This window comes from Glycine max, chromosome 8 (genome assembly GCF_000004515.6).
Source record: "Glycine max cultivar Williams 82 chromosome 8, Glycine_max_v4.0, whole genome shotgun sequence".
NCBI classification, from domain to species: domain Eukaryota; kingdom Viridiplantae; phylum Streptophyta; class Magnoliopsida; order Fabales; family Fabaceae; genus Glycine; species Glycine max.
Window position 1 is genome coordinate 42590628 of NC_038244.2, and position 26739 is coordinate 42617366.

Here is a 26739-nt window from a genome sequence, read left to right on the forward strand (position 1 = left end):
AATTACCTACTATCCTATGTCTGTTTGCTTTTATTAAAAGTTAAAACACGTTTTATTATTAATTAGAGACAGCTCTGAAACAATTAGGTAGGAATGTAGGATTTTTTTTTTAGAATGACAAACTTGTTGCATTTTATTCACGATAGAAGCAAAGATAGAATTGGTATAATCTTAAAGACATGACTGCTGGAATAAAACTTAAAAGCCCTAGCTAGAAAGTGGTGGGTCACTTGGTTGACTTGTCTGGTTAGTTCTTACTAAACTTATGTTATAGTTAAGAGTTTGGATAAATATTAAGAAGAAAATTACAACGTGAAATTATATGATGAAATTCTGAAAAAAAAAAAGTTGACAATTAAGCACTTGTAACTGTCTTACAATTAACCTCAAGAATTAAATTTTGATAATCCAAATCTGCTATCCACTTTATAATGTAGGATTATTATAGGTGAATTTTTTTTTCAAATATCTAACCTATCTTCATAGGTCTCAAACTACGAATGTGAGAGTTTGATATAATTACATGTTCACACAAAGTCTTCTTCATTTTTTTACGAGAAATACACATTTGAATGTGAGATTTTAATTTTGATATAGCCTTAAATATATTTTAGGTATGTGATAAATAATTATTTTTTGTTTTGGATGTCAAATAAAATTTTCTATTATATTATATTCCTGATATATTAAAATTTTTATTTTGAGTTTATCTTAAAAAACAAAATTTTCCAATATATATATATATTCTTAAAATAGTATTACGTTATTACTTAAATAACATGGATACTCAAAATAAAAATTTTAATTTATGAGAGATCCAATATCAAAAATTTATTATGGATTCAAAATAAAAATTAGTCATTTATAAAAGACCTAAAATAAAAATCAGTCATTTGATCAGGATTATTGTTTCTAATTTAGAAACATGTTTTTTCTTATATGCTTGAATGTATTATTCAAAATTAGCAAGATAGTATAACAATTCAAATTCAAATGTAATAAAATAACATATATTTATATAGCAATTTAAATTTAACTACAACGTCACATGTGATTAGACATGGCAAGAAAATCTGTGGGTACCCGTTCGAATCCGTCTTGACTTTGACGGGTAATACCCGAGTTGACCGGGTATGAGTTCAGGTTCGGGTTCGGGTTTTTCCCGATAACTAAAAGTCGAGTATGGGATTACTAGATCTGTTCCGATCCCGAACCCAAACCCGCCCCGCCACTTAAAATCTTTAAAATTTTTGCATAATTTAATCAAAAGACATAAAAATTTTATTACTAGTTAATTTTATTTTAGAATTTTTACATAATTTAATATTATTTTCTTAACGATTTTTGTAGACACATGCGCTATGATAAATTTATTGATATATAAGTAGTTAAAAATAAATGTTTAACAATCAATTTATTTTTTCTAAAATTAAACTTTTAATATTTTTTTAAAAAAATTATTTTTCTAATTTGAATCGGGTATGGAACGGGGTCGAGGATACCCGATATCCAACAGGTACTCGATGGATACGGGGATGAGATAATAAACTTTAACCCGTTGTAGGTATGGGGATATGTTGGAGAGTCGAAATAAGGGATTGAGGAGACAATACCTGTACCCACCTGCCCCGCCCCATTGCCATGTCTACATGTGACAACAGGTGTGAACTTGAATAAGTGAATATTATTATATGCAAGTGTACTACAATTTTTTCAAATAAGATAAGTAATCCAAATTAGTAACCAATTTTTTTTATCCTATTTATCCTCTATCTTCTTTTTCCTTTCCTTAATTACAAAAGTTTTGCATCAATTGTTTTCACATCTACAATACAGTGGGTCTTTGTTCTAACTAACATAACACATGCATGATCTTTGTTTTCTTTTTCTTTGATCTACAAAAGGAAACCAAAGTATTAAAAAAAACTACAAATAACCTTTTTAAAAAAATACAAACTAAGTAAACCAACAAAAAAAAAGAAATTAAAACAATCCCTAATAAATGTTACTAATCAAACACTAATATGAGAAGTTTTCAAGTAGGCATGTATAAAATCATGACCAGTTTTAAAACTAACAAATATCTAAAATTATCTTTTTTAAATGAGCAGCTATGATTAGTGAATCTTAACAAAAAAGAGTTATGTAAAAAAAACAAAAATGGGTAGTTTTAAAATTCGCAAATATATCTATAAAATGAGCTTTAAAATTAAAAAATGGCAAGTTTTAAAAATTTGTTTATTATTATTTGGTAGATTTAAAAAATTAAAATGAAGTTAGAGATTAAAAAGAATTAGTTACTTGCAAATATGATGTATGAGAAGTTTTAAAATGAATAATTATGTTAGCATAATGTTACATTAACACATTAAAAAATGAATAATTTTAAAATCAAAATGGGTTTTAAAATTGACAAATAACAAATGAAAATGAATTTTAAAATAAAAAATACACAGTTTTAAATTTGATTTAATAGAGATGGTTATGTGTGTTATTGCTAAAGAGAGATGATTATATATTGTCAAAAGAAAAAATGTAAAGATTACTTGTTTTACCATCCACCAACAAGTTTTAGGCAAAAATTGACGGTTTCAACTCATTTATTTTCATGTAAATCTTATGCAAATGTTAAACACATAGTTTTAACTCCTAATATATTTTTTTTAAAAGAAACCTTCTGACAAACTTTACTGTTTGGGACTTAGCTCCTTATCCTAGGCTACTTTTCCGATGAACTTAGTATGGATATATGAGTAACCAAAGTAAATAATAATTTAAAAATTAATTGTCGCACATGTTACACAAACAAATAAATGTCTAGTGCTTTCAACCAAAACATAGATAAGAATTGGAAGTAACTGACAGTAAATAGAAGATGAAGATTGTTAGAGTGAGATAGAGAAGGAAATAGCACAAATACGTTTGATAAATTATAATCCATGTCTGATAGAAGGTGTGAAATTGTGCATCCTATATGTTTTACACCTTTCAACTGATATGCATATTCGTGAAGGAATTAGATGTACGTGATACTGAAAAAAGAAATATTATAGATAGTGAAAGCATTAAAAGAAGAAACATTAAAAAAGAACGATTTATGGCTGAAGCAAAATAAATTGAATGTATTGGATGTGCTATCAAAATGATAAAAATAAAATGGAATGCATAAGTAAAGCAATATGAAAGACACCATTACAACCTTCTACAACAAAATTAGAGGAAACTTCTTCCAACTAATCTTTCTTAAATAATGTACCCTTCTTCTATATGCATTGGAATTACCTACACAACACATACAATCATTCATATTGATGATGAATGCCTTTAATTGAAACAACAACAACAACATATTTAAGCACAATAGAGAAGGAATATAGGCTCACATATCACATATCATGTTAGAAAGTTTCTCAAACATTCTTAAAAAAATGTGTAGAATCATGGAAATGACAGAGAGCCCGTCCATCACTCCCATTGTTCTTCTTGCTCAATGAATTTGGATCCAAAGGAAGCCCAAGTTGGTAACTTTACAATTGAAGCATACAACAAAAAAAAGAAGAGAAAATACTGAATAAAAAAATATAAATATAAATATTTATCATATTTCGAAGGAAATGAATAGTTTACAAAACATCAGTTTTTATATGAACTGTTTATATAATTGTTTATATGATGTAAGATTGTAAGTGGTTACATAAAAAAAAACAAAAACATATTAAGACATAAACGGAATATTATTTATTTATTGTGGATCCAAAGAAAACATGAACCAAAACCACTTTACAAAACCAAAACCTTGAAAAATGAAGAAAATAAATGTCAACATTTTATAGAAAACTTTGAATCTACCATATCCATGGAAAATTGGGTAAAACGGAAGAAAACAATCCAATATCCAACCAAATCCATTAAGAGTGTAGTAGTCATCATATACTCTGAATACCATTCAAAAAATAATATACTTCTGTGTGTCTGCATACACACCACATACAGACAAAAAACACAAAAGAAAGCAAACCAGAATTCCCCTGTATTTCTACAATATTCCATCATATAAATTAAACCCCAACCACACCAACATCACAAAATCCCATTCATTTCAGCTTCAAATCAAATCCAATTGAAATCAAAAATAAAAAGGAAAAAAGAAAAAGTAAAGACCTCTCAACACATGGCTGCTTCAATCCCATTTACAGGTATCAACTCCTCAAGGGTGCTTCCCATTCCTAGAGAACCACACCACCCATTTTCCCATTTGCTCTCAAACATGTCAAAGTTTGCATCTTTGAGAACCCCTTCTTCTTCTTCTGCTTCTTCTTCTTCTTCTTCTGTGTCTTGCTCTCTCACCAAAGACCCTTACTCTGTTGTGCCATTGGAGGAACATAGCAAAATGGATAATGGGTCGGTTCTGCTTCAGAGACCCGATTCGTTTGGGAGGTTTGGCAAGTTTGGAGGGAAGTATGTCCCTGAGACTCTGATGCATGCTCTCACTGAGCTTGAGGCTGCTTTTTATTCCCTCTCTGCTGATGAAGAGTTTCAGGTTTTGTCACTGAAAACTAAAACCTTTGATGCTTTTGTATTGTGTGATTTGGTTGGGGTAATGGGGTTTGTTTGTTTGTTGGATTGGATTTTGGGTTGTGTGGAGTGGTTTCATTGGGTTTAGGTGGATATGGGTATCCTTTGCAATGTGGGGTTTTAGGCTATGAGTTTTTGGTTTTCATTGTATTTAATTTTTTGGTGAAAGTTTTGGTTTTTATTCTGCATAATATTTGGTGGTGTGGCACACAACTTGATTGTTGAAATGTAGCAGTGATGGTGACTGTAGCTGTTTTTATTTTTTGAAAGTTTAGCATGCTTGGGAATATGGTTTTGTTTGTTGAATTGAAGCCTCTGGCCATGGAAATACGGCATCGCCAGAAACTTACCTGTGCAAGGTTTTAAAAAATGGGTACAGAAGCCAGTGTTTGGGGGTCTTTGTGACTGTATTGCGACCGCAATTGTGGCTACCCAACCACATTTGTCTTTTCCGCAATAACAAGGTTCACAACAAAACCACAATTGCAATTTAAAATCGTTAGTTTCTGCCGCAGGAGAAGCTAAGGATTACATACGATTAGCCTTGTTATTTTGAAGTACTACTAAATATTGTTTCTTCAATTTCTGATGGTTGTGAATACATTTTTGTGACTGTTTGAATGTGTACCATTTGATTCTTTGGAGCATTTCTTAGTCTTTACTTTTCGAGTTTCGAACAGAAGTAAACAATTTGGAACTCCATGTCAATCTTCACTCAATTATATTAAGAATAACTTTCTGTCTCTCATACATACCTGCACATCACTCATTCATTGTATGTTAACTACATTCAGAAGCCATGAAATGTAGTTTCCTGGAAGGAAAAACAATGGAAATTTTCTGAGATGGATGTTTTCAATTGCAGAAAGAACTAGCTGGGATTCTAAAAGATTATGTTGGACGGGAGAGTCCTCTTTATTTTGCTGAAAGGTTGACGGAGCATTACAAGAGGCCTAATGGTGAAGGGCCTCACATTTATCTGAAGAGGGAAGATCTCAATCACACCGGGGCTCACAAAATTAACAATGCTGTTGCTCAAGCTTTGCTTGCTAAGAGGTTGGGCAAAAAACGCATTATTGCTGAAACTGGAGCGGGTCAGCATGGAGTTGCCACTGCTACTGTATGTGCTCGATTTGGTTTAGAATGCATTATTTATATGGGCGCACAGGATATGGAAAGGCAGGCTCTCAATGTTTTCAGAATGCGTCTTCTTGGTGCTGAGGTATATCATTTGTTATTGTGGTGATAGATGTCATTATTTGTTAATCCTTTTAATGGCATCTACTGAGCCTCCCGAGATTATCTCTATAAATTAAACATTATAATTAATGCAAATGTTATCTTGTGGGTTTGCATAGTGTGTTTTGCGTATAAATGTCTTTTAATCTGTTTGTTTGTTTCTTTTCCCTTTTAATTTACATATAGGAGATAGGATCCTTCCATGAATAAACTATTCATTGTTCCTCTTTTGTTAGACATACACTACACGTCTTTCACACACATAATTTTTTTGGTGCTTGACTAATGGATAAAATAAATTGAATACGCTGCTTTGTTCTATATTTCAATCATCAGCTTTATTCACAGAATAGTTTATGAATATTCTGAAACTACATGGTTTGTTATGAAAGTTCCAAAGTTTTTTTTTTCTACACACCTAATACCTATATTTAAAACTTTTTTGAAACACTTTTTGATCCAGTGGCTTACACTTGATGTGTGTCATGTTCTGGAGATATTTTTTTGTACTGTATATGTATGGATGCATCATGCTGAAAGACATGATAAAAATAGAGATCTGTAAGATTTGGGACAAGATAGTGACACTGACATGAGAATGTCATAAGCAAATGAAAAAAGATAAATTCAACATTGTGTTAATACAATTAGCTGTATGTGACTAATTGTAGCATCCAAAGATTAAGTGTTGATTGATTTATATGAAAAAAAAACACTTGGATTTATTTATTACATTGTTAATCTAGGAATTGTATGCTCTTTCTCTACATTGGACAAAGTGTTGTGATGCGACCCCATGTGTGTCCAAATCTTGTTATGCATTGAATTTAAATATCTGTCTTCATTTGAAAAAAGTGGTCTACACGTTGGTCTATAGGATAATCTTGTAATATAGGTGAGACCCGTCCATTCTGGGACTGCTACACTGAAGGATGCGACATCAGAGGCTATAAGGGACTGGGTAACTAATGTGGAGACAACTCATTATATTTTGGGTTCTGTTGCTGGGCCGCATCCATATCCAATGATGGTAAGAGAGTTTCATGCTGTGATTGGCAAGGAGACCAGAAAGCAAGCTTTGGAAAAGTGGGGAGGGAAACCAGATATTCTGATTGCATGTGTTGGTGGAGGTTCAAACGCCATGGGACTTTTCAATGAATTTGTTGATGACAAAGATGTTAGGCTAATTGGCGTGGAGGCTGCTGGATTTGGCCTGGACAGTGGCAAGCACGCGGCAACGTTAACGAAGGGAGAAGTTGGGGTTTTACATGGAGCTATGAGCTACCTGCTGCAGGATGATGATGGACAAATAGTTGAGCCTCACTCAATTAGTGCAGGGTAATTCTTCTGACTGATAATTTGTTATATCATTTGTTTTGGTCATTACAATTCTGCTTGTTCTGATTGTGTAATTATGTTTTCAACAACAACAACCAAATTGTGTGCAGCTTGGACTACCCTGGTGTGGGTCCGGAACATAGCTTTTTGAAAGATTTAGGGCGTGCTGAATATCATAGCATCACAGATGAAGAAGCATTGGAAGGTAGGACTACCTTGAGCTTGTTGCTTTATTTAACACACAAATAGACATACACAGTTACATAAAAAGTAGTTTTAGTATAAAGTGGAAAATGGAAATTGCATAGGTTTTGAATTTCAGTTGTGATTTGTTTCTCTCTCTTTCTCTCCTTTGCATTGGTGTACACTATGATAACTCTCATCTCAATCACTTGTTGAAAACTTTTACCGGGACTAAACTGTAAACCTATTTTCAGCAAGCAAAAATAACCCTAATTTCTAGGAGTTTCATATATCTAGAATGAGTTGCTCTATGTTGGTATCAGTTGGTACCAATCAATGTTGCAAACTTACAACTGCCACTTTAATGTAATCTCACTGCTTGCTATCTCTTAACTCCTAGACGCGTGTGTGCTTCCTGATATGAATTCTGTTATCATATAAAGCATAGGTACTGGTGGGAATATTATGAAGGGGGTAGTAAAAAAGTGCTAACACATAATTCCATTGTATCCACAACATCTTGCCATTTTCCATCATATAGCATTTAAGGAAATGGTTATATTTTACTCTTCTTTTGTGGTTAGATGTAAATGCTTCTCTTGTATCAGATATTATTTGTGTATCTTATTTTTGGATTTTTTGTATGTGTAGCTTTTAAGAGAGTTTCGCGACTTGAAGGCATAATTCCAGCTCTGGAAACATCTCATGCGTTGGCATATCTAGAGAAAGTGTGTCCAACCCTTCCTAATGGAGCCAAGGTTGTGGTTAACTTCAGTGGCCGGGGTGATAAGGATGTTCAAACTGCTATCAAGTGCTTGAAGCTTTGAAAGGGTTGTCATGAACTTGTGTGGAGCTGTGGATTGGCTGCTGACTGAGCTTTATTTTCATACTTATGAGACATAATTAATACAATTTATCATTAGACCAAGTTAAATAATCATGTATATTTGTATCAGAGAACTGTTGCTATTCAATCCTCAATCAACTTAGTTTTATGTTATAATAAAATTTGTGGCTAAATGCTGTAAAATCTTATCTGCAAGAAGCTTGTAGATGTAAACAAGTTCGGTGTGTTTGTTGAGAGCTATAGAGGTGAACAAGTTTGCATGTCTAATGACTGGTTTGACCTTGAAAGTTGACGATGGAAATAAACTAAAGGCCCGTTTGTCACAATTTTTTTTTCATAAAAAGAATCATTTTTTTGTAAAATGATCATTTATAAAATGTTTTCTATGCCCGTGTTTTCAACTTTTTAAAATAATTAGAAGTTGAAAAGCATTTAAAATTTCATTACCATCAAGTTATTTTGTGTAGTTTCTTATAAAATTAGTTGTTTTATATTTTTGTTAGTGTATTTTTTTGAAACATGTTTCCAAGTTAGGTGGCAAGAGCAAAAATTACAGTGAGAATAGCGTTACAGCAATTACTTTGCGCATCAGCATATTGCTTGTGCACCAGTACTTTTAAATTTTTTGAAAATTACTCCAGACAAACTTATGGATGTGTAATCTATACTTGCGAAAACTTGTGGCTTTCAGGTTAGTAACATGACACTCTAACCAATTGAACTAATAGATAAATTATGTTATAAAATAATTAATGTCACTATATATAATACTAAAATTTCCAATGTATAAATAATGGACATATAAATTTACAGAAATAAGTTGTGACAATTAATTTTATTCTAATATATTTAATGCACCAAAATTAATTGTCACAAAATTTATTATGTAAGTTTACATATGCATTAAATATACATTAAAAAATTTAGTGTTATATATAATGACATTAATTATTTTATAATATAATTGATCTATTAATTCAGTTGGTTAGAACGTTTATGTTAATAACCTCAAAGTCATAGGTTTGAATCATGCATGAACCATTAATTTTAAATTAATTCATAAAATTCGTATACGAATTGTCGCCCATATGGATGGGTCCATATGGATTACCAATGTCAGGGGTAATTTTGGAATAAGAAAAATGTTGGGTGTATAAGAGAAAACATTGGATGCGAAAAGCAATTGCCTAGCATCACCCATTGAAGAGTTATGTATACGGTGACTCACTCTGACCAAGTTTAGTTTCGGCTTTTACTAAGGGGAACCTTATCCATAAAAACGTTTAATTGGGACTTCAAACACACAAAAATATCATCCACAACAGCCCCGCCAAACCAGTGCATCAGCAGTAGTTTAGTTCATTTCTTGTACTTCTTAGAATGGCTTCTATGGCCTTCAAAAATCAAAACCGATTACACAAGAATATTAGAGGGTTCTTGTTACTTGTTCTATACCCTTGTTTTTACCGTTTGTTCAATTGCATGGAAGCTGAAGTATGAACATGGAACCTCGTGACTGAAGTATAGACACACATTGTCTCCATGAAACTGGTTCATCTCTCTCTCTCTCTCCTCTACTTTTTTACCATATTTTTGAGAAAATTCTAATTGAAGTGCACTGCATATTAATCACGTTAATTCAAATTAAAGTTCATCTCTTATGTTACTAGCATAGTTTTAAAATTTGGACAGACTAGTTCAACTGTAAACCAATGGTCTAACTAACTTGAATTGCTCTTCGGATCGGTCATATAATGGTCAAGATCATATGTTAAAAAAAAAAAAACCATCTTAAATAAGTAGAATTATATATGCCAAAACTTATGAAACATTTAAAACTTTTGTCTAATCTCTCTTTACATAGTATCATATCAAACACTTCAACTCTATTTTTTTTACCAAATATAAAACACTTCACAGCTTACTCTTGACAAGATTTATTGATTGTGGTAATCTAAATTTGGATTTTCTTCCTGAACCCAGGATTTTTTTTTCAATACACCCAACATTGAGAGAAAAAAATCAAAAATACCCTTCCATATAATCCCATACAAATTGGGGCTTATGGCCCATGCAGGTCTCGAACCCATCATATTTGAGCTATTAACACAATGCTCTAACCAATTGAACTAATAGACCAATTATGTTCAAAAATAATTAATGTTGTTATATATAACATTAAAATTTATAACACATATAAGTTTTCATAATTAATTTTGTAACAATTGATATGGTTTATACAAATTGATCCATACGAATTAATATGTATGAGTCCATAATCCATATAGACTATACGTAATTAATTTTGTATAAGTTTATATGGATTATCAATCCGTATAGATTATATATAAAGACAGAAATTATAAAAAAATATGCTAAGTGTAGAAGATAATTCCGTCTAAATTATATTTTTTTTCAGATGTTACTTAATGTTCTAAGCATTTCTCATGTTTTAATTTATAACTTACAATTTATTATTATTTTTAAAATACCCTCAATACTTAAATAAATTTTCTTCGTTACCTCTTAAAATTTATAGTTTACAATACTTGAATATGATTTATAATTGTACACCATTTTAATTAATAAAATATTTTATCTTAAAAAATTATAAGAATTTCAAAAAAATTAAAAAATTAAAAATTAACTAATCATCTTTAAATTATAATTACCTAAAACATATTTTTATCTACGAAATAAAATTATAGAAAAATATTTTAATATATTGTCATTTTTACTTTATTGATTAAATCAACTAATTTTATTAAATATTCTAATACAGTAAGTTACCGATCTTTTTAAACTTTCAATCATACTATCATACTAAAAGACAAACAAATAAGAAACAAAAAATAATTATATACCATGCCATACATAATTGATGTTGTAATAATGGAACCACTCTATCACTAGCCAGGCCTGAAACAAACCTAAATATGCCCCACATATCGAATCAATACCCGAATATTCTCAAATTAATTATTATATGAATTAAATGCAAATATCAACAATGAACGAAGACACGTACAATGGGAACACGTCCTTAAAAAAAAGTAAAGGGTCGCTTTCTCACTACACAAACCTAACACATCACATGGAAAGGGTCAAAGGGCATATACAAATGAAAGGACCACACTGCACCTCACTAAGCATAACTTAAAAAAAGGAAACAATGCCCCCAAAATATTAAACCCCAAGTTGAATCTCTTATCTAACTAACAACATCAAACATTTATATATTTATGTGAATCATGACAAGTGAGCATAAAAATTATCACAGCATCACATTATTGCAAGCTCCTTATAGTAAACAATGTTTTTGAGAAATTCTTCTCAGACTAAATTATAAACAAAACGCATTTATTTTAAATCATTGGCATTTCTGAAATTCCAAAAAAATAAATAAAACCTACCTAATCATCTGTATTATGATAATGTTTCCTCAGCAGCATTATTTTTATTATTATATCTACAGATGGACTGATAGCCAGATCATCCTAGTATTACAAAAATCCAGCAGTGACACATTACAAAATCAACTTCCTTGTCCCTGGTTGAGCATGAAGAACTGTAACAAACAAGTCCCTAGAGGAATCTTAGTTCCCCAACTCTATAGTTTCGCCTGCAGAAATCAGTAGAACAAGAAATAAGCATAAGTATACCCTACCAGAATAAATCATTATTTCCAAGAGAAAAGCACATAATTATCTTAGAGAAGCGTGTAATCTAATAGTAATCAATATTCTACTTTGTTTCTAACCCTTCTTTTTGTCCATTTTCCAAGGTACCATATACCATAAATGCTCCTATTAGAAGCCTCACTGTAAAGGTATGAACCAAAGCATATGCTCTCAAGTATTTGGTGTGGTCAACTTTGGAAGGTCTTGAAGGTAAGCCAACTTATGTTGAAATTGACTTGGAAAAGGAATGAGGTAGGTTCAATGTAGGAACCAAAAGGAGGTAGGTGGCAATTCAAAGTCAAGCTACCAATAAATTAAACACCAAATCACCTAACTTCAGAATAGCATTGATAACCCACTTGCTAACCATTAGGCACATTGATAACCAACTTGTTAAATAAAAATCTTCCACGGTTACACAAAATCCCTTTCAAAATTTGACAGTTTGCGGTCCAGACAAAATAACTATGCAAAGGGTTCACCAATTTGACATTCCAGTTCACATAAATGAGCATCAACAATCACCATGAGGCCTAAACACATTCTCTCTCTGTAATGGATCCTCAAACCAATAATATGTAACAGTGTGTTAAACATTTCAAGTATAAATAGCAATTTTCTTTTTGTAGTAAATAATATGGTCTGCCAAAGGATACAATAAACAATGATATACATAACAAAACTGCCCGTGTATTAAAAATAATGAATAATAGAAAATACCTGTGAATACAAGAAGGTTCCAAGGATAGCAATGGCGGCACCAAGAGCATTGATGGGTTGAACTGGTGTGTGGAAGATAATAATGGAAGACACAATGACAGATATACGTTTCATGGTGTTTCCAATGCTAAACGTCAAAGGAGAGATCTGATCCAGAGACATGTATGACACTTGATTGTATAGATGATAGAATACACTTTGAGCAGCTAGCCACCTGTTGTGTAAAATTACCAACCATACATTTAGTCATAATATTGAGAAAAGCAGAAGCTCAGAATCAAAATATAGAGGATGAGAACAACAGACAATCAGAATGAAGAAATGAAAGTTATATGTTCTGTTACAATATTCAAACTAAACTGCACGAAAGGTGTAGCCTTTCATTCAAATTATAACATGAAGAAATCAGGTATTTGAGAATCAGGCCATTGCCCTGCTCAGACAATCTATCAGCCTGCAAGTCTCAAATTAGCATAGCGACATGGTAATCTTTTTTGTGGCATAAAAGACTGAAGAAGTTGACAACTGGCATATTCTAGCCAGAATTAAATGTTCGCATGCATTCTATATACATCAAATCTCTGAAGTTAGTTCATATTTTCTCCAATTTATAAATAAATAAATAAATAAGGGATAGGCTAAGGTATAAATATGCAAGCCAACTGAATAAATCTTTTAATATAGGATCTCCAACACTCAGAGAGATGTGTACATCCCAGTCACTTCAAAATAAAAATCTATCAAGTTGACCCCCAACATCTCTACAAAACATTTGACTTTAGACATAAAGAGGCCAAAAAAGCCAGATATCCTCACTAAATACCACCAATTTAAGTCATCTTCAGATTGATGGTCAGGACTTGTGACCAGGAACACTGAAATGTCTCAAACAGAACAGGACACTAAGTTTGCTCTACAGGTCTATTCCATCTTTCCCCACACTGATGTTACATATATCTTTAAAAAACAAATGAACACACAATTTAGGAAATATAAAATACTTTCACATTCCTGCATAAAGATAAGCAAAAGATTTAGATAATTGTTGTGTTTGAACTTTAAACCCTAACCAAATACTACAAAATTTTCCTGATATCACCTTAAAGCATGGAAAATAGAGATGCATACAGATAGAGATGAGTGTAACCATGATAAAATTACAGTAAGTAATCTTCTTGAAATTACCATATGAATTGGGGTCCAATTTGAGACATGGCTGTTTGCCATCCAGCAGCCCACATTTGCGGTCCTTCCACAGCAATTGCGAAGGGTGTGAGAATAGCAAGAGATAAAATAGATAAACATGCGTAGTAATTCATTCCACTAACAGACTTTCCCTTCATGCCCTTTTTCGAAAAGATATTACGGAATACAAATGCCAAATTCGATATCATGGCCCCCATAAAACCTGGAAAAAAAAGTCGATGACATTAAAGTCAGGAGAGTGCAGAGGACTATAATTATGAGAAATGATACCATTATGCAAGTAAATCACACTTGCGCTTGGTGGGATAAACTTAACGCAAGAATAGACAACAAAATACAGTAAGGTCTAGTTCACTAACACAAAGAAAAGGTCATATTACCATAACATAACCCAATTGATTAAACTCAGTATTCTTTTTTCTAATCAAATTCAAAATTCACGTCAGTTTATCGTCCTATCTCCAACTTATTACTGTGCTTAACAAGATTAAAAAATAAATAAATAAATAAATTCTTCAAAGGACAAGTTCCCTACCGATCATATTGAAATTGAGCTCAGTCACAGCAGCAAGTGCACATCCACCAATGATTGGAATTAAAGACAGATAGACTGGCACAGGAAAGCTCTCACCCAAAAGAAATCTTGAAACCAGAACACTAAAAGCAGGTTCACCACTCTTGATAATGTGTGTGAATGATACCGCAACTTTTGACATGCTAACTGTTGCCGCTACATGTCCAATTGTATGTGCAACAGCAACCTGAAGGAGAAATAAAACGAAAACTAAAGTCATCATCCATTCAAAAATATGATAATAAAAGGAGAATGGCTAAATTGATCAATAACTTTTTTGAAACAACTATTCATACCAACAGTTTAAAGGGTTTGTTTTTTGGAAAGGAGGATGGAGGAAACTTTGTTAGTTGTCAAGCTAAAGTGAAATCACTCTTTGAAAACTTGGATGGAAATTGTCAAAATTGATAAACCAAAAATCTTAAAACTAATTCTGTCTAATTCAGCCAAAAGGTGTGAATGGAACATACTCAATTTTCTCTACTTTGTTTTTATCTGGAATCAACCAACATAGACATCCATATATGTGTCCAAAAATTGCTAAAAAGAAAAAACCTTATTTTCCCAGAACAAAAAATAAATCAAGATCAAACAAAAACAAGGCTTTCACTTCCTCCCATCAATTTTTCTTTCCCCCAACAAACAAACAAACAAAAAATCAATTCAAAACTTACAGGGAACAAAGACTTCCAAAACTCAGGATCAGTCTTTGGGGCTTCAGCAATCCCAGTGGCCCAAGAGATCAACATCATAAGAGACCCACATGCAAGTGAGAGAGTTGAAGTAAGCCAAGGGTAAGGGTAAGCATTCAAAACCTTCTTGTTATAAATATTGAACACCACATTCAAAGCCCACCAGGTTGCAAAATATATCCCAATTTTCACCTTCTTTGCAGCTTCTGATGGTGTGCTTGCACCCTCAACCTCTGATCTGTCTGCTTCATAGGCCTCACACTTCACCAAATCACCCCTTTTGTCATCATCACTCTTCACTGACACAAAATTTCCAACACCAAGAGAAGCAGCAATGTGAAGTGGCTTTTGAACTGAAACAAGAGATCTTTGACCCTTTTCTCTTGACAAAGAGGGTAAAAAGGACCTTGCCTTAATTAGGGTTGCATGTCTTTGCCTCAAAAGAAGATCAGAACCACTGATCCCTACAACAGGTTGTCTCAATGAAGAGATCATTGTAAAGGGTAGGCGAAAAATTCAAGCTTTTCGGACAAAACCTTGGTGGGGTGCTGAAAAATCTCAAAGGAGAGAAAGAGAAGAAACAAAGATCAAATTATCAGAGACACTCTTTTATATATGAGAGTGTGTTGTCTTGGCTTTGATCTTCTGCCCCTCTGAGATCTTGAAAGGTTTATTTATGTCAAACCAAACCAAACCACTGCAAAACAATAATAATAATTAAAAAATAATTAAAAAGGAGATTTTTCAACAGAAAATTCAAGAAAAAAACTTAAAAGCAAAGGAGAAAAAAAAAAAGATAAAGGGAAGGGAATGATGCCTTGGAATCTAACACAGGAATGAATTGAAAATGGTGAACAGCAATGAGTATGATCAAATGATGTTGGTGTGTTGTGTTTTGTTTACCGTATAAATAATAAAAACAAGTTGGGAATACTGTGTTTGTGGGGTTTGGTGGCAGATACGTGATGGTGAGGGTCAGTGTTGGTACTCTCTCTCTCTCGGGTTTGATGATGGCTTTGAATCAAAATACGTAATATACAAAGTGAGTTTTTTTTTTTTTTTTTTTCTCATTATATACAAAGTGAGTTTCTTCGAAAACTCAGTCCAAAATGGAAGAGAATAATCATATTTGTTCCTATAAATTTATTACATGTTGAATTTGTAATTGAAAATGATATGACAGCATTTAAATGTAAAATTTAATCCATAAAAATAAAATAAACACAAGAAAAAAATTTGATTAGTTGGTAGAATTATCTTTGATTCAAACAAAATTTTGTAATTAAAAATCAAATATGGTGTTAAACATCTTGTTAAAACCTCTCTTTTTTCTCTCTCTATTTTATTAACGTTACTCTTTTTATTACATCATATTTTGTATCCTACTTATGTTTTCTTTCTCACAATCAAGTATATTTTTTCAATGGAAAAACACAAAACAATAACAAATGTTATATATCTCTCTTGTCTTTTTTTTAAAAAAAAATAAAATGAGTAAACTCCTATTTTTGCCTTTAAAAAGTATAGACACTAACAAGGACTCATACTTGTTGATTCGATCAGAAATTCCAATTGATTCGAGTTCATTATTCAATCGGGTATGTCAATAACTCGATTTGACATCACTAAACTAATCTTAAATCGGAGTTTAACCCGTGTAAATCGGTCTCAAGTGGATCAAATAAACCAAATTTTACATTATGTTTGAAATTATTGTTTCGGCATGTGACTTCATTTATTTCTGACATGCAAACTCCATGGTGTGAGCTATAGGGGCGACATTGTGAGCCTTGGTTCGACAGGGTCCGCCAGTTCGTCAAAAATGGCGGGACAGGCTAAGTGACTCAACTTGTTATGCCTAACCTGCCAACCTGGTAGATCAACAACGAGTCAGGTTGGTCCGTTGGCCCAATATACATATTTTTTAAAGAATATAAATATTAATAGGTATTTAGGCTTTGAATTATCACTTTGTATTTTTTTTAAGAATATAAATAAAAACTTACATATTTTCTTGTTTCTCACACTTCCAATTTTCGTTAAAAAAAGTGTAGAAATTCGTTGTTTGATTTTGTCTTGAAAGAAAGCTATTTCCATGAAAAATAAATTAACTTAAAGACTTGTTAAGTAGGCTAAAAGAGCTTTTGAGAGTTTTTTTTTTTTTACGAAAAGTATGGAACCTTTTCTAGTAAAAACACTCTCAAAAGTTCTTATAACTTTGTATACAAACATGTGTTTGATCAAAATCATTGAAATGATGTGGAATGGACATTTTCTACATTCTAATGCAAGAACGTAAGAGAAATGATATAAGAGCAAACATCTCTTTCAGTATGGTGTGGTTCAAGGATGAATCAGGCAGAAGCTAGTGGACATGTAACACCTAGATAGATAGCATCAAAAAGAGATGGATCCAAGCTGTGCAGGTATGAGACTGTACAGTTAAAGATGACTTAAATAAATCAATTGGTATTACATATACTAATAAAATACAACTACTTTTTGATAGTTCACCACTTAAGAACTCCACAATTAAGAATGTTTAGCTTGAAATAGTTATGAGATGGGTGACCTTCTAGAAAGTTTTCTAGAAAGCGTGAGTGAGGACAAAACTTGTTGAAAAGTTTTGTGTTGATTTGTGAGGACAATCATTGATTCTAAAACAGCCAAAACAAATTGTCGATGTCTCAAAAAATGCTACCTACGAAGGGTTATGACCGATGGAGGGTTTTGATCGACAAGGAAGTTGAGTGAAGTGTCGTAGTGTGAGAACCGCCGAGAAGTTTAGGGACATTGCAAATTAATGGTGGCGTAACACTTTAATGTTGTTGTCAACACTTTAGTCCCTTGCCATGTGAAAGTGGCAACAAAGGTAATTGTAGCTGTAGGGACAATATTTGTAGCGCTGTAATGGTAGTGATTATGGAGCTATTGATAATGATGGTGATGAAAGTAATGTCAATAGTGATGATAAAAGTCACTATGTGACGACGACAATAGCACTGGTGACAACCAATAGTATTAATGACAATGATAATGATGGTGATGGAGATAACGAGTGACAATGGATGTAGTGATGAGATGATGGTGACAATCATAATAACAAGGCTAATCCAACAATAAGCAAGACCAAAAAGACATTTTTTATTTTAAATATTTTGGTCATTTTTACTAATATATGCGACATTTTTTTTATCAACATATGATATATCTTTTTTACTTTATAAATGCTAATAGAAAATATTATTTTGATGGTAGGCCTAAAGCGCAAGCTTTAGTTACTTTACTCTTGGGTCAACTCTAAGTAATGATGATGATGACAAAAGTGATGATAATTAAAGGATGGGTTTTTGAAAGAAAAAAAAATAATAGAAAGATATCGGGTAGAAATGATTATGAAAGAAAGTTTTTTTGTTTCATAATTGGGCAGAAAAGATTATGAAAGAGAGAGTTTGTTTGTTTTAAATTTAAAAAGATCAAATTAGTTTTTAAAATTAATACAAAAATAATAAAAAAATTAATTCACACAATATTATTATTATTTTTACATAAAAAAATCAAATTTCACAAGAACACATTATCTTCTTAACACTATATGCTCAAGTTTTTATTATTTGATGATTTATATTTTATTTTTGGTCTAACTCACACATGTATTATTTATCGAAGATAATCTTATTCAAGTTGAATAACTACATACTCAGAATTCAAACTTAAGATTATTAGTTAAGTTGAAATAATTTCATGCCAATTTACTATTTAATGAATTAACAATGTTGATGATTATAACAATAAATTGTTTATGATGAATAAATAAAAAAATGAAGTAAATATTATTTTTTATCCTTTATGTTTTAATCATTTTTCATTTGGCTTCTTTAAATTTTAAAAGTCATTGTGATTTTTTGAATGATTATGCCAATTTAACTTTAACACCATTATTATTTTAAATTAATTAATTAATTAATTTGACACAGTGAAAAGCTAAAAATCTTCACTATCTGTAAATGCTCAGACCTAATATTATAACCTTCCCTCACCTTTTTCACTCAGCTGTTGCACCACCCTAATCCCTCGTCCTCTTCATCTTCATCAACCTTCTTCCACCATCACCCAAAATGGAGCCATCTATTTTTAGGAACGTAATAATATGCCCTTAACATTATACTTTTAATATTTTTTAATTATTCGGTGAATTAATAAAGATAACAATTAATAATTATAACAACAACAACAAAAAGTATATGTACGTGGAAGATGTGTTCAATACAAGTGACCGTCCACGACGATCTCCGGCAGCTCCGAATCTACAGCAACAGCAACGACATTGCAGTGATGGCTAAAAATTAGGATGTTGATGATTCATGCCTTCTCTGTTTGATGGCTATGTTAATTTATGGCTAAAATATGCTGGAATTACAAACAAAAGATTTTAAATATCAGGGAACAAAAGTGATTTTTTTTATTAGGAATCAAAAATAAAAAACAAATATATATTAGAGATAAAAAAACATAATTTAGTCTTTGTTACTTTTGTTTAGGAAAGGAGCCAAATGAAACTAAGCATGAGACTATTTCTGGTTGTTAAATTTTAAGAAATAATTTAATATATTCTTTTAAGTGTTTAATCACCACGTCACTAAATGTAAACAATTTTAAGCTGTTAATCAATCAAAAATCACTTTTAATATGACTTTTAAGGTGTAAAGTTAGCATTGTGTGATTGAGAAACGGTATAAAATTTCTTGACACTTATTGGTACATAAATTATTTACTCTTTTTAAAAAAATGAAAGCTTTAATTTTTATTTTTTAAACTAAACTAAAACACTTAGAATGTAAAAGTATGGTTTTTAGTATATTACATTTTTTATTCTTTTGATTGGAGAAGGTAAGGATATTTTTGGACCCACCATTAGACATGATTGCCCCTACCATTACTCAGTTAACTTTAAGAGAGGTCAATTCTTCGTCAATAATTGCCATCACTAAGTCTTTATCAACTAATACTAAGTCTTTGCCAAATTGATGAATAAATCTTTGTCAATAGTAGCCTCTCTTAAAATCTCTTGTTCATTATGCAATCTTAATCCAAGGAACTTTGGTTCATCGGTAATCTTAATCCAAGGTTTGTTTCATCCTCATTCATTGCACATTGCACTGCTTCATATCTGTAATACTTAGTAGTTAACTTCTGTATGATTGGATTTACTTTGATGAGATAGAACCAAAAACATCATTTTGGAATCAAAGAAACATGTTTTTAATGTTTTTGTTTTACTCTCTTGGATTCTGGTTTTGCTAAATAATATGTATTTAGTGGTGGGAAATCAAAGGAAAGGGACGTGCATTGTCTTCTCAAAATCACTTGGCTGTTGGCTCTGTTGCTTTTTTTTTTCTTGGAAAGTTTTTCGTCCTACAAAATTTGAATTCAGAAATTTATATACGCTAATAAATATTTTTTTCCTTGAAATTTATAATTTGATGACCTCTTGAACATTCAGGCAAATTGATATGTTTGATGCTGTTGTTTAAGATAAATGCTCTGAATTTTCCCTTTCTGGCATAATTTTCAGTATGTCATACAGTCATTAGTTTTAGTATATATAATTATTGTTCATCATTCTATTACGTGAGAACAACTACACTACACATTCATTAAATAATGGGCCCTGCATTAGCTGAGTTCTTTTTGGTAAACCAACTGATATTTGTTCTTTATTTTTCAATCTGTTGGGCATTGTTTGGTTTGGTAGAGATTATCTAGAAGTAAAAAATTGCAAGCATAAATTTAACTAAGCTTAAGAAAAGAAAGATTGCTATTTGGCTGAAGAGATGTGCTATCTTTGTCTTTGTTGACCATATTTTAATATGTCAAGAACAACTGTTGCTGAGTGTGAGAAAATATGCACATTTAATAGTTTATGTGTTCTCAATAAGTTGATTTTAATTATTATTTTATTGTAACTTCATTCCTGTAGTATAAAGAAAAAGTAGATATTTCTGGCTTTCACTCAGACTTTTATGTTAGAAACCTTCAGAATGTTGAAATAAATAAATCTTGAAACCTTTTGATTGCAGGAAAATGGCTGAAATAGGTACGGCTGTGGCGTCAACAATTATAGAGCGCGTGGTCGACTCAAATGTAGGTCATGCTCGATATTTATTCTGTTTCCACAAATCTGTTATTGATTTTCGAAAATCAAAGAGAGAGTTGGAGAAGACATTGCAGCATATAAAAGAACGTGAACTAGCTAAAGAAGCCTCTACAAATGCAGAGAAGATTGTGCAACCAGTTGAAGAGTGGCCGAATGATGTGGAAAGGGTTCAAAAAAATGTCATGTAACATCCTATTTTCTCGTACAATAAATTTAAAATATTTTTTATTTAAAAATAAATAGGATTTAAAAAAATGAGATTTTTAGAGTTAAATAAATAAAAAAATAAAACTACGTGTCTCATTGCCCATTTTAGAGTTAAATAAATAAAAAATAATAATTTTATTAATAAAAATAATGGTTTGAAAGAAAATAAAAATATTTTATTTATTCATTTGATAAGAATTTTTTTATAAAACAAATAAATAGAGTAAATAATAGGTTGAGAGACCCTAACTATAAATAGAGACATATTAGGTCAGTTTTTAGATAGACGATAAATTTGTACGCTTTCTCTTTCTCTCAAATTTGTTTTTACTTCTTTTCATTTAAAAACCCTATCTTTTTCCCGTATATACTCAAGCCTGTCTCAATAAAACAATGACCTGGACTCGTTAACTGTTGGATCATTGTGAACATGAGGCTCAGAACTTATTTTCGCACACACCCACCGTTGGGATGTTTGAGATAATGTCTATGGTGGAAGAAATGTCCCTCGCACTGAGCTTTCTCTTTTCTCACATACACTCAAACTTTTCCCGATAAAACTACGATCTGATGCGAATTGGTTGATAAACTTAAGTGCTCTTGGTGTTTTGGTGTTTTTGACCTATGATTTTGATTCATTGATTTTAATATGATTGTGTGGAATTGTTTGAGGAGTTTTACTTCCCATGTTGTGAGAAATATTTTGTATAAATTGTTATATTGAGATTATGAAATGATGATTCAAATTGTGAGTAAGTGACAAATTGAACCTGTGATGAATGGTGAGATACATGTGTATTGAGATGTTGTATGTATTGAGTTATGAGTTATGAATTGTGCAATCACACAATTATAAGATCCTTTAAGGACGACGAGTTAATGCACGACAAGTATTGTGATGGGAATCACTGTGGGGACCCAATGAATTTAATCACAGGCGCAATGAGATAAAATTATTTTGAAAACAATTAAGGAGTAGTGTGTTTTGTACAATTCATAGATAGAGTCTGCGTGCTAAAATGTTTTCTGGGTTGGACGTGAATCAAGAGGGAGGAGTCCTGACGGACTCTTCGGAGTGTAGGCCTTGGGGGTAATACACTCAGTTTGAATGTTCCTTGAAGCTTATGTTGATCCAATATGGTTGGAGTGTTCTCGCAAAATAGAATGACCCTGACTGGTCTTCCTAAGATTTTACCTAGTGAGAATGATCTGACTTACTAGTGTGTAGTTTGTTTTTTCATGTACTCATGGGCTCCCGACAAGATTTTTCACTGACATGGTACCACATTGTATATAAGATTGAGTCTTAGTATATCTATTACATAACATTTGTGTATTGATTGATATTGATTGGTTGAGTGATATTGTGTTTGATCATTGAGTACGTGAATAATGTAAAAATGAATGAGACGTGTTGTGTTGTGATGTGATGTTACACGACAAAGTGGTGGAATGACGTGAGCTATGTTTAAGTAAGTTGTATTTCGTTTATATGATATGTATATCTACATGTTATCTTATTTCTCTCTATTAGTTAAGAATGTGATAACTCACTCTCTGTGTGTTGTTTGTGTTTGGATCCTATGATGATCTCAAACTTTGTGTTCGCGGAAACAAATGACTAGGTGAATTGCTTTAAGGAACTTTGTGTTAAAGGACGTCATGACACGATGGTCTGATAAGATGTGACATTGGGACATGAGTTTTGTTTAATTACATGATTTTTTGAACCAAAAATGTTTTTGACAAGTTTTATTTGGTAATAGTGAAGTGAATGTGAGCCTTTTATCATTTTGAAATGATTTTATTTAAATGTGTTTTAAAAACTTTTAATTAATTCTGATTTCTTATTCCTTTTAGTATTAGTATATATATATATATATACGGGGTAGAGGATGTCACAGGAAGAGAGGGTAGAAGAAAGCCAGTGTTGTTCGAACTTGACATTTAACTATTCTCTAGCTAAAGATGTGATATGCATAGCCCAACAAATGAATGTGCTCAACAACAACAACAAATTCAAGCCATTTTCACACCCCATTCAACTCTCAAGCATGAATTACTTCTTTCTCAAAGACTTTTTGGCATTGGATTCTAAGAAACCAGTTTATGAAGAGTTGAAGGCAATCCAAGATCAGGTAAAGCCGCTTTAGCAAGAGTAGTGGGGATGCAAGTAGAGGAGTCAAGTTTTTGACAATTGTGTCTCAAGATGTTAAAGTGAGAGATCTTCAAGGTCAAATTACTGATCACTTCACTTTCTCGTTGACGGAAGAGACTGAACTTGGCAAGGCACTATGGTTATCTCACAGGTTAAAGATCGAGAAGATTCTCATCATCTTGGATGGTGTATGGGAGAAGTTGGACTTGGAAGCTATAGGGATTCCATTAAATGAGAACGACAAGAGATATTGTATCCTCCTCACTACGTGCAACCAAGCAATTTGCACTTCAATGAACTGCCAAAGCATGATTGAACTGTCTATGCTAAATGAAGATGAAGGGTGGACTTTGTTCAAGCAACGTGCACAAATAGATGATGATTCTCTAGAAGACTTGAGAGAGGTGGCAAAGAGAGTCTTTGACAAATGTAAAGGACTGCTTGTTGCCATTGTGACAGTGGCAAGAACTTTAAAGGAGAAGACTTGTACCAGTTGGGAATTGACATTTTTAAGACTAGAAACTTCTGAATCAATTGATGTTCAAGAGGGCTTGACAAGTACCTATAATTGCAACGAATAAGAGGAAATAGTTTGCTTGGATTCAAAGCAAGCAAGGCAACTCAGATACATGTATGCTCCTTCCCAGCCAATGTTCCCCAAACTAAGGAAGATCTTAATCGAAAGATGCAACAAATTGAGAAAAATATTCTTCCCAAGCATGATTTCAAGCCTCCCAGAGTTGAGAGAGCTTTCTGTACATGATTGCAATGAATTGGTGAAAATTATTTCTTCAGACGAAGTTAGACAATACGCAAACCTATCTTTTCCATTTCGACAAGTTTCTTTCCCAAAATTGGGGGTGATTGAGATTAAAAGATACAACAAGTTAAGACATTCTTTTGTGCAACCATTGTTTCAAGCCTACCAGAGTTGAATGAGTTGTCTGCATGTGACTATAACAACTTCGAGGATATAATATCTTCAGATGTAGATGAAGCACAACAGCATAGTAATGTAAGAGCTCATTTTCCACAATTTTCCCTCAACCTAGGAAGCATTAACATCGAGAATTGCAGCAAATTGAAAACATTCTTCTCTGCGACTACTGTTACAAGTCTACCAAAGTTGCAACAACTAGTTGTAAAGGACTGCAACAAATGGGAGGAAATAATTTTTCTAGATTCAGATCAAGCAGGACAATTTAGAAACCTATATCCTCTTAGCAATCCAGACTGTTTTGCCAAACCGAGAAGCGTTCAAATTGAAAGATGCAACTCATTGAAAACAATCTTTATCACGACAATTGTTACAAGCCTACCAGAGTTGCTTGTAAAGGACTGCGACAAATGGATGGAAATAATTTCTTTAGATTTAGTGGAAGCAAGACAAGTTGGAAACCAGTCTGCATCTTCCAAACAAATTTGTTTCCCCAAACTGCAGAGGATTCAAATTGAAAGTTGCAAAAAGTTGAAAACAATCTTGTTTGCAACCATTGCTACAAGCCTTCCAGAGTTGGAAAAAATAGTTGTAAAGAACCGCAATGATTGGGAGGGCATAGTTTATTTAGATTCAGAGGAAGCAAGAAAACATAGAAACCTTACTGTTGCTTCCCAAGAAGTTTGTTTCCCCAAATTGAAGAAGATTGAGATAAAAAAATGTAACAAATTGAAAGCAATCTTCTCGAAAACCATTGTCACAAGCCCACCAAAGTTGGAGGAATTGGCCGTAAAGGATTGCCATAAATTGGAGGAAATAATTTCCTTGGATTCAGAGGAAGCAAGACAACTGAGAGATATATGCTCCTTCCCAACAAATTTGTTTCCCTATGGTTTGGAGTATTGAGATTTAAAGATGCAACAAATTGAAAAAAATCTTCCCTGCAACCACTATTACTAGCCTACCAGCATTGGAATATGTAGTTTTAAAGGATTGCAATGAATTCAAAGAAATAATTTCTTCAAATTCAAAGGAATAAAGACAACAAAGAAACCTATCTGCACCTTTCCAACAAATTTGTTTCCTTGTCCTGAGGACGATTGACATAAAAAGTAGCAACAAAATGAAAGCACTGTTTTCTGCAACTGTTGTTACAAGACTACCAAATCTGGTGCGTTTGATTGTGAAGGATTGCAATAAATAGGAGGAAATAATTTCTTTAGATTCAGTGGAACTAAGACAACTTAGAAACCTATTTTCTACTTCCAAACAAATTTGTTTCCCTATGTTGTCCATTATTCAGATTGAAAGATGCAACAAATTGCAAAAAATCTTCCCAGCAACCATTGTTCCTAGCCTACCACAGTTGGTATAAGTAGTATTAAAGGATTGCAATGAATTGGAAGAAATAATTTCTTCAGATTCACAGGAAGCAATACAACAAAGAAACCTGTATGAACCTTTCCAACAAGTTTGTTTCCCCAAACTGGAAACTATTTCTATTGAAAATTGCAACAATCTGAAAATAGTCTTTTAGGCGACAAATGTTACAAATCTACCCAAGTTAGGACGACCACATCTAACGGACTGCAATGAATGGGAAGAAGGACAACATAAAAGCTTTCTTGCTCCTTTCCAAAACATTTGTTACCCTGAGTTAGAAAGTATTTCGGTCACGGGATGCAACAAATTGAAAACAATCTTCTTTTTGACCATTGTATTCAGCTTTCCAAACTTGCAATCCTTGTTTGTTGCCGACTGCAACAATTTGGAGGCTATAATTTCTCCAAATTCAATGGAAGCAGAACAACATAGAAACCTATCAGCTCCTCCTCATCAAGTTACTTTTCCCAAACTTATAAAAGTATTGGAATTGTGAGATGCAGCAAATTGAAAAACCTTTTTTTCAGTCATTTTGGCATGCTTGCCACAGTTAAACTGGCTGTATGTGTTGAACATCAATGAACTGGAAGATATAATTTCTTCAGAAACAAAACCACTTAGAAACTTATCAACTTCTTCCCTACAAGTCTATTTCCCCGCACTACGGAGAATTGATATCGAAAGATGCAACAAATTGAAAATAATCTCCTTGTCCATTGTTAGAAGCTTTCCAGAGTTGGGCAATCTGAGTGTAAAGGATTGCAATGCATTGGAACTAATGTTTTCTTTTGATTCAGCAGAAGCAGGAGAAGTCGAACAGATATCTCCTTCCTCTCAACAAGT

The 26739-nt window shown here is 32.3% G+C and overlaps 2 protein-coding genes across 2 annotated transcripts; one reads left to right on the forward strand and one right to left on the reverse strand.

The window, feature by feature from the left end:
• Nucleotides 1-3942: 3942 nt before the first annotated feature.
• On the forward strand, nt 3943-8335 carry LOC100792812 (tryptophan synthase beta chain 1). Its single transcript, XM_003518953.5, has 5 exons — nt 3943-4540; nt 5441-5797; nt 6710-7152; nt 7263-7357; nt 7987-8335. The coding sequence occupies exons 1-5, from the start codon at nt 4172-4174 to the stop codon at nt 8160-8162; spliced, it is 1440 nt and encodes a 479-aa protein (XP_003519001.1). The 5' UTR covers nt 3943-4171; the 3' UTR covers nt 8163-8335.
• Nucleotides 8336-11441: 3106 nt separating this feature from the next.
• Nucleotides 11442-16062, reverse strand: LOC732659 (glucose-6-phosphate/phosphate translocator 1, chloroplastic). The gene is made up of 6 exons (NM_001251614.1): nt 15872-16062; nt 15037-15751; nt 14324-14549; nt 13768-13990; nt 12583-12796; nt 11442-11804 (listed from the first exon to the last, which is right to left on the reverse strand). Exons 2-6 carry the CDS (start codon nt 15547-15549, stop codon nt 11793-11795), a joined length of 1188 nt encoding a protein of 395 aa, NP_001238543.1. The 5' UTR covers nt 15550-15751; nt 15872-16062; the 3' UTR covers nt 11442-11792.
• Nucleotides 16063-26739: the final 10677 nt, after the last annotated feature.